We start from the raw sequence: 15,525 nt of genomic DNA on the forward strand, positions 1-15,525 counted from the left end.
ATTTCTTTAAGCACTTATTTTTGGGATAGGAGTATGCTGAATTTGCTGTACTATGTAGCGCCACAATACTAGATAAACGTCTTGTAGGAAGAACTATACAGAAGAGTTTATTCAATCCCCTCAGATTCAGTAGCCTAAACAAATGCAAAGCTAAAAATGACTTTGAGGTACTTACTGTCTACAGAATCTGCCAAGGAACCAGATGTCACTGCTAGAAAAATACAATAACCTCAGCAACTTACTATGCTTTAACCTTTCATAAATATCAGGTTCCAAATCATCAGTCACTTTCTTGCCAACTCTTCATTTTGTTTTAATTGTTTCTTAATCCTGCTGTGTACTTTATTGGCTCTCCTTTTTATCTTGGTTTAGTCTTCATCACACACCTATCCGGTGGATTTGAAAATGACAGCTTGGAAAAGGCTTCCCTTGACAGTAAGCACTTGTGGGTCTGCTGTGTTTAAAAACTCTGACATGATATGGTTCATTTTACTTCTGGAACCCAATAAAGTTTCCTCCAATTTGATTTAATAGTCAGAAAAAAATCTTCAAATAAAGAAATTGAAGAAATTGTGCTGCAATATACAATGACAGAAGTGTCCTAGGGAGATGTTTTTACATGGTGATATATGTATATTTGAAATATGCAGGTTTCAGGACTGCAAATCACTTTTTTTTTTTTTTTTTAATAGGAGATATCCTTCAGGACTCTCCATGCTAATGTAATTTTATGGAACTTATAGGTATTCTTTTCTGCTGTACTACAAATGTTGATCAGTGGATAGTGTATAATGAAAAATATGTTTTGAATTGTAATGTTGCTGTCATAGTGTGGAAAATGGAGGGGTTACTCTAAGAATGAGTTCTCAGGTCATATGGGAAGTGTATATATATGCATATGTTTTCATTTCAAATCATTTTACTCCATATTTTGGCTACGTGCTAGTTTTCTCAGCAGAAAATCACAATGCCCTTAACAGATGGTCCCTCACAAAGAAAAGACCACTAGTATATGGATTTTTTTTAGTAATGAAGTAGCATATAGTAATGAAAGAGAACGGAAAACTTTATATTCCATGTAAACAACATGTATTGGGAAGGAGATGTTTTTACAACAGTCTCCATAAAGTTGCGTTTATTTTTATCTCTGTGTTTGTTTCTCATCAGAATTTGTGAGACCCTGTTATCATAATATGTGAGTACCTGCCCATGTTGTAACGTGTTTATTTTCATTTCTTTCCTATGTCTTAAAGCACTATTGTTGTCTCACTGGGGAACTGAATACAGAGACTGAGATTCTTCTGAACTATCCCGAGGGGGAGAAATAGGCCTGAAAGGAATTTGGGCTCATCTCTGCCTTTCTTTTCACAACATTACAGAAGGAATCAGGACAACAGAATTTTGAATTGGGCAATTCAGTTGAGTTCCTGTACATGAAATTACTTGGCAGCATCTCTTAAAGACCTTATAGCAAAGCTACAAGAATGTAAATGTCTAGAGTCCTTCTCTAACATACGCAAATTTTGTTCAGTGGTGCATGTCAGCTCTATAATAAGCCATAACACAGTAGGGGTGATATTGCAGTAGTATCCACGAATGAAAATGTCCTTCTGTATTTGCTTTCCATCTCAGAAGATGCACAGCCTTTCTCTGTTCCAGGCTGAATCACAAAGCCCTGCTTTTTGCATAATTTGCAGTTTATGAACCATCTTTATATACCTTCTCCTTTCTTTACATGGGAAGACCATGGCTGGTGTTGGGTATTTCTTTTTGTTTACCTCTGTAAAAGTAGTTCAAAGAATAAGGAAGTGAGTTCATTTATTTATTTATTTATTTACCCTTTCACCCCATCTACTAAGCTTTAGGAAAAGATGGGCTATTAATGGAGAAAGGAAAACTATAGTAGTTGCTGGTTTTGGATGCTAGATTAAGCTAATGAACTGATGTACTCCAGGTACCAGACACAGCTACTAGATATATGTCATATGGACGAGGGGCAGACATTAGAAAAAATTGTCTCAAGGTTTGTTAGAAGTGTTAAAATTGAATTTTACTCCCTCAAAGAATAGGATCTACTCCTTGTTGTGGCAGGCTGAGAACTGGGATGAGAGCGCGCTTATCGGCTGAGTTTGCTGCTCCTGCATTATGGACAGAAGGAAGGAAAGGTTAAGATTATTGCCGGGAGATGATCTCCCCTCATTCCTTTTGGTAGCTGACATACAACCTTACCACTTCCTCAGCTGCAGTAGTCATGACAGACTAGTATAGGCAGGGTAGCTGGCTACACTAGGCTGTCCTGATTACTGATAAATGACTACCTATTTTGCTTCCATAGCTCTTCCAAAATGCAGTATTCTGTAACTTGAACTAAAAAGATTCCCTATTATACCCCTGCATAGTTATGCCACCTATTTTCTATTTTGACTGGATATTCAAAAGTCACCAAGTCTGTTAAGAGACCCATGCTTCCCGACATCAAAGTGCCAAATATATAAATGAATTTTAAAAATACACAAAATCTACACAGTGATAAAATAGAGAGTTCAGTTAATCTGTTTAGATTCATTGTATATTAAGGATGCTAGTAGAAGTACAAATATTTATTCAACTTCAGAAATTCACTGCACAAATCTGAATAGATAAACTAATTATGGTCTCTACTATGAAGAGTTCATATAAAAGGCACAAAGAAAGTATGATTTTTTCATAAATTCAAGAAATATTTGCATACGTGGAAAATTTAATGGCATTTTCTCATTTGAAATGAAATTTTAACAGAGACCTAGCTGAAGAGAATAGGTTATGTTCCATGCATGGGTTGAACATGGCATGAATGATTAAAATGGAAAGAGAAGTAGCAATTAAATAAGCTATTGAAAATGAGATTGCTGAGTCTGGAAGAGTGAAGAGGCTATTTGGATGCATAGAATAAAACATCCAAGATGTGAGCATTCTGCACTGAATTTTGAAGGTGATAACATTGAGATATTTACATTTTGTAAAAGGACACTCTTCTATGTAGCACATGATGATTACACATGGATACCATGGTGGGTTTACACTGCTAAGCAGCTGAACTCCACCACAAGCACTCTTAGTCTCCCTCCTCAAAGGAAAAGTGGGAGAAAATATGATGCAAAGGGCTCAAGAGTTGAGATAAGGACTGGGAGATCACCCACCATTTACTGCCACTGGCAAACAGACTCAGCATAAGGAGATCAATATAATTAATGCCCATCACTAGAATCTAAAAGTAAACTAAAAACACCTTCCCCCCATCCACCCAAAAGGATGTCCTCTCCCAAGAAGTGCAGGGTGTATTGGGTTTATGAGGCAAGGTTATGGTAGCAGGGGGTCACAGGGGTCACCTCTGTGAGAAGAATCCAGAAGCTGTCCCATGTTAGATAAGGGCCAGTTTCAGCTGGCTCCAAGGGTCCTGCTGCTGGCCAGAGCCAAGCCAGTAAGTGAGGTTGTTTGTGCATCTGTGAGGGCAGATTTAAGAAAGGAAAAAAAATTGCTGTGCTACAGCAGCTGGAAGAGCGAGGAGTGAGAACCAGCTCTGCAGACCCCAAGGTCAGTGCAACAGGAGGGCAGGAGGTGCTCCAGATGCCAGAGCAGAAGTTCCCCTGCAGCCTGTGGAGAGGCCCCTGGTGGAGCAGGCTGTCCCCCTGCAGCCCATGGGTCCCACACGGAGCAGATCTCCACACTGCAGCCCGTGGAAGAGCCCCCGGTGGAGCAGGTGGATGTGGCCTGGAGGAGGCTGCGGCCCATGGAGAGCCCCTGCAGGAGCAGGCCCCAGGCCAGAGCTGCAGCCCGTGGAGAGGAGCCCATGCAGGAGCAGGGGGTCTGGGGGGAGCTGCCGCCCGTGGGGGACTCGTGCTGGAGCAGTTTGCTGCTGGGGGATGGACCCCGTGGTATGGAGCCATGTTGGAGCAGTTCTTGAAGAGCTGTTGCCTGTGGGAAGCCCCCGCAGGCTCAGTTTGGGAAGGATGGCATCCCGTGGGAGGGACCCCACGTGGAGCAGGGGCAGAGAGTGACTGTGAAGGAGTGGTGGAGATGAAGCGTAAGGGACTGACCGCAGCCCCCATTCCCTGTTCCCTGCACTGCTCAGGGGAAGAAGTTGGAAGAGGGTGGGTGGGGGGAAGGTTTTTTTTTTGTGTGTGTGTGTTTGTTTTTGTTTTGTTTTGTTTAGTTTCTCACTTCTCTATCTTGTTAATAATAGGTAATAAATTTAATTAATCTCCCTGTGGTGAGTCTGTTTTGCCCACAATAATCGTTGAGTGATCTCCCTGTCCTTATCTCAACCCTTGAGCCCTTCTCATCATATTTTCTTCCCCTTTCTCTTTGGGGATGGGGAGTGAGAGAGCAGTTGTGGTGGAGCTTGGCTGCCCTGCTGGGTAAAACCACTACACAGGGGGACGGGGAAAGGTTCTTTACTATGAGGGTGGTGAGTCGCTGGAACAGGTTGCCCAGAAAAGCTGTGGATGCCCCATCCCTGGAAGTGTTCAAGGCCAGGTTGTATGGGGCTTTGAGCAACCTGATCTAGTGGGAGGTGTCCCTGCCCATGGCACGGGGCATAAGATTGTCTTTAAGGTCCCTTCCAACCCAAAGCATTCTATGATTCTAAGCTTTTTTTCTATGAAACTCCTCTATCTCATCTATTCAGAGTGGCATCTTAATTCTGGAATACTTTTTAAGTTTAAAGATTGTCTCTCCAGTTCTGCTGTGGTTGAGAGCAGTAGTGCAAGGGTTGCCCTCCTGTTTTGGGGTTTGTTTAATTGTTCACTAAGTGTCTTCCTGGGAATAAAAACAAATTAAAGAACTAAAGAACTAAAGAATTTTATTTCTCTGTGGATTCTGCTTCATTCTATGAAGCCATAAACTCTGGAGTCCCTTCCTTGTATGAAGTGATTTCTGTTCTCTCACACTGTTCTGTTCTCTCACACTGTTTTTACTGATTTATTATTATGCCTGTGTGTATATGTTTTTAATGCTTTGCAATAATACCATAGGTTTTGTGAATCATGGACTGTACTGTGTATGTGATGAGAATTTGTATTTGGATAGGAACATAATTCTTGCAATCCCTCATGATAAGAATTTTCGTAGGATTTCTTCATATGGGTTTGTTTATTTGAAAGAGAAGTTTTAAATTACTTGAAAGAGATCTTGAGAAGAAAATCATTAAAGAAGATACATAGTTTTCTAGAGAAACTGACAAAAAGCAGAGGCAAAAATTGCTGTATCTGTGGAAGCAAGCTAGTGGAACAGTTACTGAGGCATAAAGAAAAGAAGGCTCAAATATATTGGGTTCTTAAACAAACCATATTTCAAAAATACTAAATTCAATTTTCAACCATGCAATCAATCACTCAAATTATACCTGTTATGAAGGGAAAGAAAGTCCTTGTCTTCAAATCCATGCAAGGTGAAACATTTCAAAGAATAAATCCCAGTGGATTTGTGTTTCTGCAACATTTATTTCATATTTTCACCATTTACTGGTTTAGAACATTTTCAATACTCCTCAGTTTATAAAAGGTTCACAAGAGGTTAATAGGAGTTCTTCTTACTAGAAGAACCCATTTAAGAATGGATGAATTCTTACCCACTGTCCTGAGACAGAATATGAGTTAAAATGAAAGCGCCACATCATTAAGTCTGTCCTTGTCAAGTCCATTTTATTTATTGTTAAGGCCACTGCCACATAAATAAGCTTATGCATAGCATTTTATTACATATCCTGTATATATCATTAGGTACTATATTTGCAGTGTTTTATATCTCCAAGCTAGGCAAACTGATAAAATGCTGCTGATTGTATGCTGATTTTCTTGTCTTTCTGCTTGAACTTGGATGGTGATATATCTCTGTTCGGTTTCTCAGTATTATTATTTTTTGAATGGGAAAAAATGATAAAATAAGAATTTTAAACAAGTATTTTGCAGATCTCTTATAATTATGCCACCAATTTGGAGAGACAAAACCTACAGTTTGTGCAGTTCTGCACACAGTCATAAAGACATTGAGTGGCAGAAGGTGGCGCTGAAGAACACACAGAACAACCGAGTTTTGTGAGTGCTTTGAAACTTTTGCAATGGCAATTATTTTCTGCTGCTGCTCAGATCGGCTTCAAGAGCTGAGTTTTTAATGCTGGAGGAGTGGAAACTTCAGTTTTAACTGGCTGTTAGATGGGCAGAATACCTCTGGGGCAGCAGCTGAAGGGGCCCAAAGTAATGCTCATAGAATAGCAGCACACCAATTTGAAGTTAGTGAAATTAAAATATTCTGAAACAGAAGACAGCAAAAATTAAAAAAAAAATAAAGAAAAATAAAACCATCTCATCCCTCTCCTTCACCCTGTTGTTGTGACCCCAAGGAAGGGAATTAGAGCTTGTGAGGAATTTTCCAGTGGAAAGACTTTTTTTTTTCATTTCTATCAGAACATATTGCTTCAACAAAACCGAACTTTTCCTGGAAAAACATATACCAAGTTTGACAAGAAGCAGTCTTTAAGTGAAGTATGAATTTTTTCATCAGGAGAAGAGCAGGGGAGACTGATTTTTTATTTGGATTTTCCAAAAGGCAGTTTGTAGTTCTGCATATTAAGTTTGTATCTTCATCTATAACCTGTATAAAAGCAGAAAGAGCAACAGAAGGAAGACAGACAGTTGCAAACATAATCATTCATGATCACTCATCTCTTTTTTTTTTTTTTTTTTGGTCAATGAGATTTGGGGGAAACTCCAAACTATGTTATGCAGAAACTTAAATTGTATATCCACATGGACCTCTTGCATCTTTACCACTGATCTACTGGCTACTGTAAGGTAGCTGAAGATTTTACACTTTTTTTCTTAAGACTAAAAGTTCCTGCTACAATAAAAACAACAAGAACAACAAAATTTTAAATTTTCACGGAATGGTTGAACTATTTAATAAAAATATCAGAACTGGATGGCAAAAAATCTTTCAGGAATACTTCAGTATTTTTTCAAATGTGTTAATCTCCTTAAGTTATGATCCAAAATTTTAAGTACCCTCAGTTATAGAACTGTTTTGATTATCAGAGAAATGGAAACAGTTCCCATGTGAAAAGAGGGGCCAGCTGGCCATAGTACATGCTGTCAGACAAGGAGGATGTAACTTTCTATGAGGGTAACAGTTCTTTGTCAGTACTCCTTTCTCCCCATGTATACTGTTCTATTTTCTAGTGCTGATCAGTAACATTTTTTTTTCTGAAGGCTTCACTCACTATGAAATTAAATAATAATGGTTCTACATTCAGTCCCACATAGGCTCTAGTCCTTTCATCTGTGAACCTTGCTAATTTCTCGGAAAGAAGTTCTCTACATATAAATGGTTTTGCGTTTGCCAATGTAAGCATGAAAGAATCCAAGTCTGAGCAAAAGAATAAACATAAATCGTGTATCTCTACCTTACAGGGCATGTCCAAAGACAGTAATTTGTTGAATTGCTAAAAGCTTCTTCCAGATCTCGGCAGCCTCCAAATTTACAATAAATCCCAAGGCATTTTCAGGTCAGATAAGCAGTACTGCAAACATAACATTTCCATTGTTCTGCTTTACTTTAAGGTCAAAGGTACATAGAACATGGCATTAAGCTTTTAGGAACATCATGCAGAGTTTTCACAGAACCAGAAGATGAAAGTACTTCCAGAAGAAGATAAACTTTTATTGAAATTCACAGGATATACTTGTTCAGGATTTCTATGATTTTGTAATTCTTTAAACTATTCAATGCAAATATGACTCAAAGTGTAACAGAACAGCATTACTTGCAATAACAAAGTTATAATGCTTTTAACTTGAAATTTTAATAAAATGAATCTTATCAGGTCATGTTACCTCCTTTAGTGCACCCTAATAAACTTTTAGTATTGGCCAGTTTAGCTGAATCAGTGAAAACCCAAAAGGTATAGAACTCTCACAAACTAGATAGAGATCCAATCTGTGTTCCTGCTGATGCTGTAGGTAGATGTTAGCCCTAAGCTGATCAAAGAGAAATCAGCCAGCTGAGAAGTCTGTGAATACTAATCAGTCTGTCCATAGCATTGAATAAACCAACTGCATGGTGGCTCATGCTTGGTCAGAGAGGAGAGGCAGGATGAAAGACAAATCTGGGAGGGAAGAGAAACAATATACTGCCCATGGAAGAGGTGCTGTGGGACACACTCAGAGGGCACTATGCTTTGCTATTTCTGCATAGGAAATAACTTGGAAGGCAGGTGGGATGACCAAAGGATATCCACTTTTTTTTTTTTAAGAAAAAATAACTAAATATATTTATTTAGAAATAATTTTGTAGGGGTTTCATACAATACAAAGTATATTGAGTCAAGAATGTGTCCTGGCAGCCAAGAGGGCAAAATGCGTTTTGGGATGCATTAAACACAACTCAGCCAGGTGATTCTCCAGCTATACTGAAGAGCTATATTTTAAGGTGCAGCCTCACCTTGAATGTTGTGTGCAGTTCTGGGCTCTGCAATATAAAAAGGATGTTGAGATCCTTGAAAGCATCCAGAGGAGGGCAACAAAGCTGGTACAAAGGCTGGAAGGCATGTCCTGTGAGGAGAGGCTGTGGACACTTGGGTTGTCTAGTCTGGAGAAGAGAAAGCTGAGAAGTGGCCTCATTGCTCTGTGCAACTTTCTGAGGAGGGAAGTGGAGAGGGGGGTGCCATTCTCTGCTCCCTGGTAACTGATGGTAGAACACGAAGGAACAACACAAAACTGTGTCAGGGGAGGTCCAGACTGGACATAAGGAAAAAATTCTTTACTGTGAGGATGATTAAAAATTGAAACAGGCTTCTTAGAGAGGTGGTTGATGCTCAGTGTCCATGAGACATTTGGACAACATTTTAACTTTTGGTTAGCTGTGAAGAAGTCAGACAGTTGGACTAGCTGATCTTTGAAGGCCCCTTCCAACTGAACTACTCCTGCTCTGCTCTGCTCTGCTCTGCTCTGCTCTATTCTATTCTATTCTATTCTATTCTATTCTATTCATTTGTAACAATTTAGGTTTTGGAGCAAGTTCTGTCTTCAAATCTCAAAATCATACTCTTTCTACTTACAAAATTGTGTCAACATTTTGTAAACAAAAAAGGAAGCACTGCAAGTCCTAAGTGCACCTAATGCAAAGCACATCCCAGTACCACAGTTCATATTTAGTTTTAATATATTTTGAATAATCCTTTCCAGTTGTTTTGCAGTTACACTTTGATAAACTTCTGTAATAGCAGTTATACACTCAGAGAATTTCTGCTGAACATTCAAAAATACTACATGGCACAGACCTGGAAAATACAGGCTTTGTTTAGTGTTAATTATATTTCCCTTGAAGTAGAGTTAAAAAAGCAGGAAATTGGAGAAAATTAGTAACATCAGAGTAAAGGGCACAAAAAATATTCTCAGTCAGTGTAAGTCAAATGATTATGATGTGTATTGACTTTGTTTCTTCAATGTTAAAAGATTTTATTTTTTTTTTAATTTAAAAGAGACAAGATCAAATAGCTTATGAATCGGATTGACCTACTTTAGGATTCTTATGATTTTCTGTGAATTAAAAGAAAATCATCCTCTCTCCTCCTAAGATTAAACTTAAATTAAGACAACCTTCTTTGAAGATGGTGGAGTTGTTCCAGTGTAAAATTGGCTCAGTTGTGAGGGTAATCAGGCCTGTTAGTAGCGCTATGGAAAAGATGATGGCAGTTTCACCCATGGGAAGTAGATATAGTTACTTTAGTCTCTGCAGGATCTCTCTCTTTCTGCACTTTACTTCAGAGAGTACAATCAATAGAGTAAATACATTCACCACATTCTGAAAATTGTACTTACCTAAGGCAATTATTAGCAGCTTGAGTTTCCAGTGTTCAAAATGTTTAAAGGTGATTTATTTAGCTCTGCATAATGAGACCCAAAAGATGGAAGAAGACAGGCGTATGAAGTTTCTCACTCATCTTGGAAAAAGAGAAAGTAAGATCAGGGAAAAATTTGTTCTGATCATACTGGAGGTGGCATCCTCCTGGTCTCTCCAGTAATTTGGTATTTGAAAGATGGTCATTACCGTTTTCTATGTGAGAAGAGCAGTTGTCTTGAAGTTAAATCATGTACCTCAGCATCCAGGGTTTTAGACATATTTCTTGCACTGTGTGAGTTCTGTAAGTGCTCTACTTCCTCATTTGAAAAAAAAAATAAAAAAATCTCTTTATCTCCAGTTTGTTAGCAATTCAGTTGTTACTAAAGTGGTATTTGATATCACTACAGTTTGGCCCAGGTTTAATTTTCTTCCTGAGCTCCACCCAGTGCAGAAACAGGCTTGGGTGATTAGAAGCAGCAGTAATACTTTCACCCTTAAAACTGAATAGTGCTAGTTCCTACCACAGTAGTATATGGTCTTGCTACAGACACACCAATAAGTCTGGGAACTGTGCAGTGTAGAAGTCTTCAAAATATCTGTGGAAGAACTAGACTGGGTAAGCTATGGGAAACAGTGTAATTCAGCAAGTTAGTATATTCAGCTGGGTAAACTGGAGTACAGGTAACATCAATGCACAGACAGGTACATACGTCTGCCTTGGATGTCCTTCTCTTTGTGCTGTATCTGTATCTGTATGGCACACTGGTCCACCTGGAGTTCCAGAGCTCCATCTAATCTGGCTTCTGCTACACCCTTGTCCTTGGCAGCAATATTTACTTGCCTAGTCAGAACCATACCCATAGCTACATCTGTGATGTTTACATATAATTTGTCCAAAATTATGATATTTAGCTGCAATAAGAAAATATTTACATAGATATTCTTAAAGTGTCATTCTTAAGGAAATAATGTGAAATTTTGAACTGCAAAATTTAAAACAAAAATGACTTAACAAACTAGAAACAAATTAAGTGCCACTTTAAAATGTAGTTAACTGATGTAAACAACACATTACACATGGAGAAACACCCTATTTGCTAACAATTTCACATAGAAAATAATGCTGGTCTGAAACAAAAGCCAACTTTAAATTACACTGTTTAAACGCACTCAGAAAACTGCCTGATCTGATTGTATAAACTCTATCAGACTTACTATGCTCGTCTTTTAGTCCAAAAAACAGTGAGAAAGAAGATTTTCTTTCGTTTTTCATCATGGCATTCTGCTGTGCAGAGTGATAAGTGTGAAGCTTGGGCACCACTATATACACATTACTCTGGAAACTGATTGGTGATTTGCAATCAATAAGTTGTTCCTTCCAATGGAGTGCAATACCATTGGTGTAGCTGTGCCACCTTCTGCTCCTGCTAAAATCAGCGGTGATAATCACATTGACTTGTAGATGTTTCTTACTCCCAAACTTAAATTGTTTAATTTCTTCTTTTTTATAGCTTAGCGAAGTGACGGTGTTCAAAAAGATGCAAAAGATGTTACCTAAAACTGAGATCCTAAAGTTTGTGTGGCTTGCAAAAGTACACTCCAGGTTTGGTTAAGGTTTGAGGCATATCTGTATAAAACAATGACAACAAATAATGAAAAAATTTCAATATCGGATGTAATAAACACAGACTTCTGTGTTTGTCTGTTTCTTGGAGCTACCATCAACTCATTTTGCATACAGAACTCAATAGCGTAGTAGCAGCCAGGGAAATTATAAAATTCTGTAGTAGTTCCTTTTTTTTGTTTGTTTGTTTTTGGTAAGAGAGAGTAGGAAATGAAATAAAACTTAGTCTGGTTTACACTGCTTGCTCTATTTTCCTTCTTTGAAGTGCCAGAGAAATAACAGGGAAAAATGAAGTATGGAGATGGATGCAAATTCAGGATGGAAAAGCAAAGCTATTAAATTAGGTTTTGAGATGAAACAAAATATTTCATTGTGGAGAGAGATAAATGATAGTTTCAAGTCACTTGAATTTGGATTACTTTGCTCTTGCATATACTTTAAATGAAGCAGAACTGTTAAGAAACAACTTCAAGCATTTCTCCACGAGCATCAGAATTTTTAAACTTGCACTGATGAATAAATGCAAATAGAACTGAAGCCTAGGGCCTGTTTCCCTTGAAGTTACTTGCAGATTCCCAAGTTGACTTTACTGATGTGGGTGTGGGACCTGCTCTGTGCAGTAGGCATCCTCTAGCATCCTTCATCTGCATAGCTGAAACACAGCTGCTTCAGCAGCAGCAGCATCTGCAGATGCTGGAACTGTAGAATAATGAATGGGCTTCTGGAGGTCCTCTTGACCAACCCCCAGCTGATATCAGAGACAGCCCAGTGCACACTGCTCAGGACCTTGTCCAAACAAGTTTTGAATACCTTCAAGGGTAAAGATTACACATCTGCGTAAACTGTTCCCATGGCTGTCTACCTTCATTGTGATGTTTTCTTCCTAATACCTGTGCCTATCACCCATCATCCTGCCCCATTAGGCAATTCAGTCTCCAGTTAGATCTCCCCTAGCCTTCTGAAAGCTGAACAAATCTGGCACTCTCAGCCTCACTCCATGTGCCACACTCACCACCTCACTGACCACCTGGGTAGCCTCCACTGGGGTCACTTCAACATTGCACTTCTCTGTGTTCCTCCTTACATTTATGTTATACACAAAGGGCAAGGGATTTTTTTTTTCCCCTCTGATTTATACCTGCAACATCCTTTCACTGAGTGTAACAAACAGGAAAGAACTGAACAGAGAGTACAGTACCTGAAGCATCTCTTTCCACTTGTTTGTGTTGCTTAGTGCAAGAGTTTCACAGCAAAGGTCATTGTACATCTGCTACACAAGCACTTTTTAGAATTTCAGATCAAACTGGTTTAGAACTGAACTGTAATAATACATATGAATGACCTAGGACAAACTAGGTTGCTAGGAAGCCAAATGTTGTTTATCTAGGGAGTTCAGGGAGAGGAATGAATTTAAATCCAGCTGTTTTAGAGTATGGAAATACTTATCCAAGACACTCACATAGACATAATTATGTCCTACTCCTTCATTTGGAGAGAAAAATCAAGTGCAGTGGTTAAGCCACTTAATTTAATTTGAGATCACAAATACTAAAATACCATAATCAGAAGTGTAGAATTTTGTGTGATGTCATTAATAAAAAAGTTAATGTTCTTCTCTAAGCAAAACTTCCTTATAACAGAAAACATTTCTCTAAATATCCACACACTGACTTCACAAAAAGGTGAACACAGCCCTGTTGTGTATAGTGAACTTTGCCTCCTGTGACATTCCTAAAGGCCAAGAACAACATGGTGCAGGCCATCAGGCATCTCTTGACACAGTTTTGGCAAAGACACCTTAGCTGGCTCAACCTGCTGAAACCTCAGGGACAAACCTCAGCTTCCTTTGTCTTCATTACCTTCTTCTCTTCCTACCACTTGCAAAGTGCTTAAGAAAACAAGAACTCCAAATTAATATGAAAAGTTTCTATTTCATTAAAGTGGTATTCTTTATCTGAGAAAAGAGAAGTAGTTCAGATAGGACCACATTTTATAAATTAGGCTTACAGATAGCAATTGTATTATACTTTACATAAACAGTATAAACTCACAACCTTCATTTTAATATACATTTTGTGGGCTGCTAATAACCTTTGCAGCGACTGAAATTTACTATTGATACTAGAAAGATTAAACATTTTCCCTTTTCTCTCTGTATTGTTTGCAAAAGGTCAATGTGAGTATTAACAAACTTATCCTGGAAATCCAGAAAGGTAAGAAGCGGAGTCTATGTACAGAGATCAATTGCAGAATACAAATTAAATAAATGTCTCATCTCATTTCATAACTTTTCCTATTATTATATTGGTAAGTCTATTTTTTTTCCTCCTCTCTGGTAGTCCCATGTCTCTTCAAACAGTTAATGCGGTTTAATGCGGTTAAAACTCTTCAAAAGTTAATGAGGAGATATGATAATCTAAAAGTAATTAAAATTAAAATTTAAAATTCTGAAGCTCTGAAACAGAAGCGTAATTCAGAGCAGAGTCTATTGTGGGGCCAGTCAGTTAAAATGAACTCTTGTTTCAAAATCATCTTGATGATGCACCTCTAGGTAAATGCAGATATTGGTAAAGGTTTTGGAAGTCCTAGATATGAAAAGAAACTTAAGTGTCACGATATTTTTGTCACTGCAAAATTCTTGACCCTGAATTAAGTCAGGACCTAATCTGAGGTTCACAAGAACATGCCAAGTGCCAGGTGTCTAAGTAGGCCAACAGATTGTGCCACACCCTATGAGCTCTCTGAAATTCTGTCTCACCTGAACTTAGACACTGAGGATATCCATTTGTGCAGGACTGGATGGATCATCCCTGTCTCCTCTAATGCAAACAAAAGTTATTTCTTTTTGGGCATGCAATATATTCATGGTTACCAATCAAGGTGGGCAGTTTAAGGTCTATGCACTCCTTGGTGCTATCTGTTCTAGGCACATCTTCCTTGTTACAGGAGGATAGCAGTAGTGACAGGGTACAGGGCAGTGATGGTGATTTTCCTACTTTCTGCTAAGTCTGAAACACTTTGCAGTTGGGAACACAGGACTCAAGGGAAAGTGAAAGAAGACGAGCATGAAGAAGCATGCCTTTGCATTAATGTTAGGGTATGCAGTGGGGAAAGGGCTGGTGCTAATCCAGTATATGTGCTCCTAAGTGTTTGTTATGCATTTTATATCAAGCAGTTACTGAACAAAGCCCCATATAGTCACGAGAACAGAGTTTGGTAACTATATCTTTCTTTTCTGGGGGCAGTGCCCTAGCCTTACTCATAAAGTGGATGGGATACTCTCATGGAAATTATGAACTTTATTTCTCTGATCTGTGTCCTGTTCGCTAGCGGGAAGTTTTGAGCCACAGAGTATAAGGTTGGCAGCAGTCCATTGTCTTCAAACCAGATATTTAATGTGAACAGCTGAAACTACTGTGCTTTGTACAATCAGCTGCACTGGTGGTGTGTTCTTAGCATTTCTACCAGAGTGGGCTGCTAAAAAAACTTCATTGCAGGGTGCCTTGCTTTGTCAACCCTAGACAGGCCTGTATGTGAAACAGCGCACAGTTGTCAGCACAGAGAGGAAACCAAGAATTCTGGCTATAAGCTTTAGCAAAACTTAAGGTGTACAAATGCTTCTCAAGGCATGATGTTTGTAGTTTGCATTTCTCCCTTAGTTGCCTTTTTTTTTTTTTTTTTTTTCCCCAGGGCTTTATATATACATATATATATATATATATATATACATATATATACACACACGTGTAATTGCAAACAATGCAGGTGCTTGCTTTCACCCTCTGTAAAATGTGAATAATACTTCTATTGTGAAATAGTGTTGTGAAAATATGTGTTTCAGGCTTTGAGGAAGAATGCTACAAGGTGTGAGGCCGTCTGATGTATTAGCATCTGATAAGTGCCTAAAACTCATGTGTCTGCCCTCACATTGTCCTTTTGCCTCAGTAGGAGTAACAGGGATGACAGAAACCTTAGCAAATCAGCAGTGCTCCCAGAACTCTTTCTTTTAGAACAAGAATATTTAA

General features: G+C 38.6%; 1 protein-coding gene across 1 annotated transcript in view; it reads right to left on the bottom strand.

Moving 5' to 3' along the window:
• CNGB3 (cyclic nucleotide gated channel subunit beta 3) overlaps nt 1–10,737 on the bottom strand; it is an 86,554-nt gene extending 75,817 nt beyond the window's left edge. Inside the window, exon 1 of the mRNA XM_050708780.1 lies at nt 10,587–10,737. Coding sequence (XP_050564737.1) covers nt 10,587–10,737 — 151 coding nt within the window. The remainder of the gene's footprint in view (nt 1–10,586) is intronic.
• Between the last annotated feature and the right edge of the window lie 4,788 nt (nt 10,738–15,525).

Source organism: Cygnus atratus, chromosome 2, assembly GCF_013377495.2.
Source record: "Cygnus atratus isolate AKBS03 ecotype Queensland, Australia chromosome 2, CAtr_DNAZoo_HiC_assembly, whole genome shotgun sequence".
Classification (NCBI taxonomy): domain Eukaryota; kingdom Metazoa; phylum Chordata; class Aves; order Anseriformes; family Anatidae; genus Cygnus; species Cygnus atratus.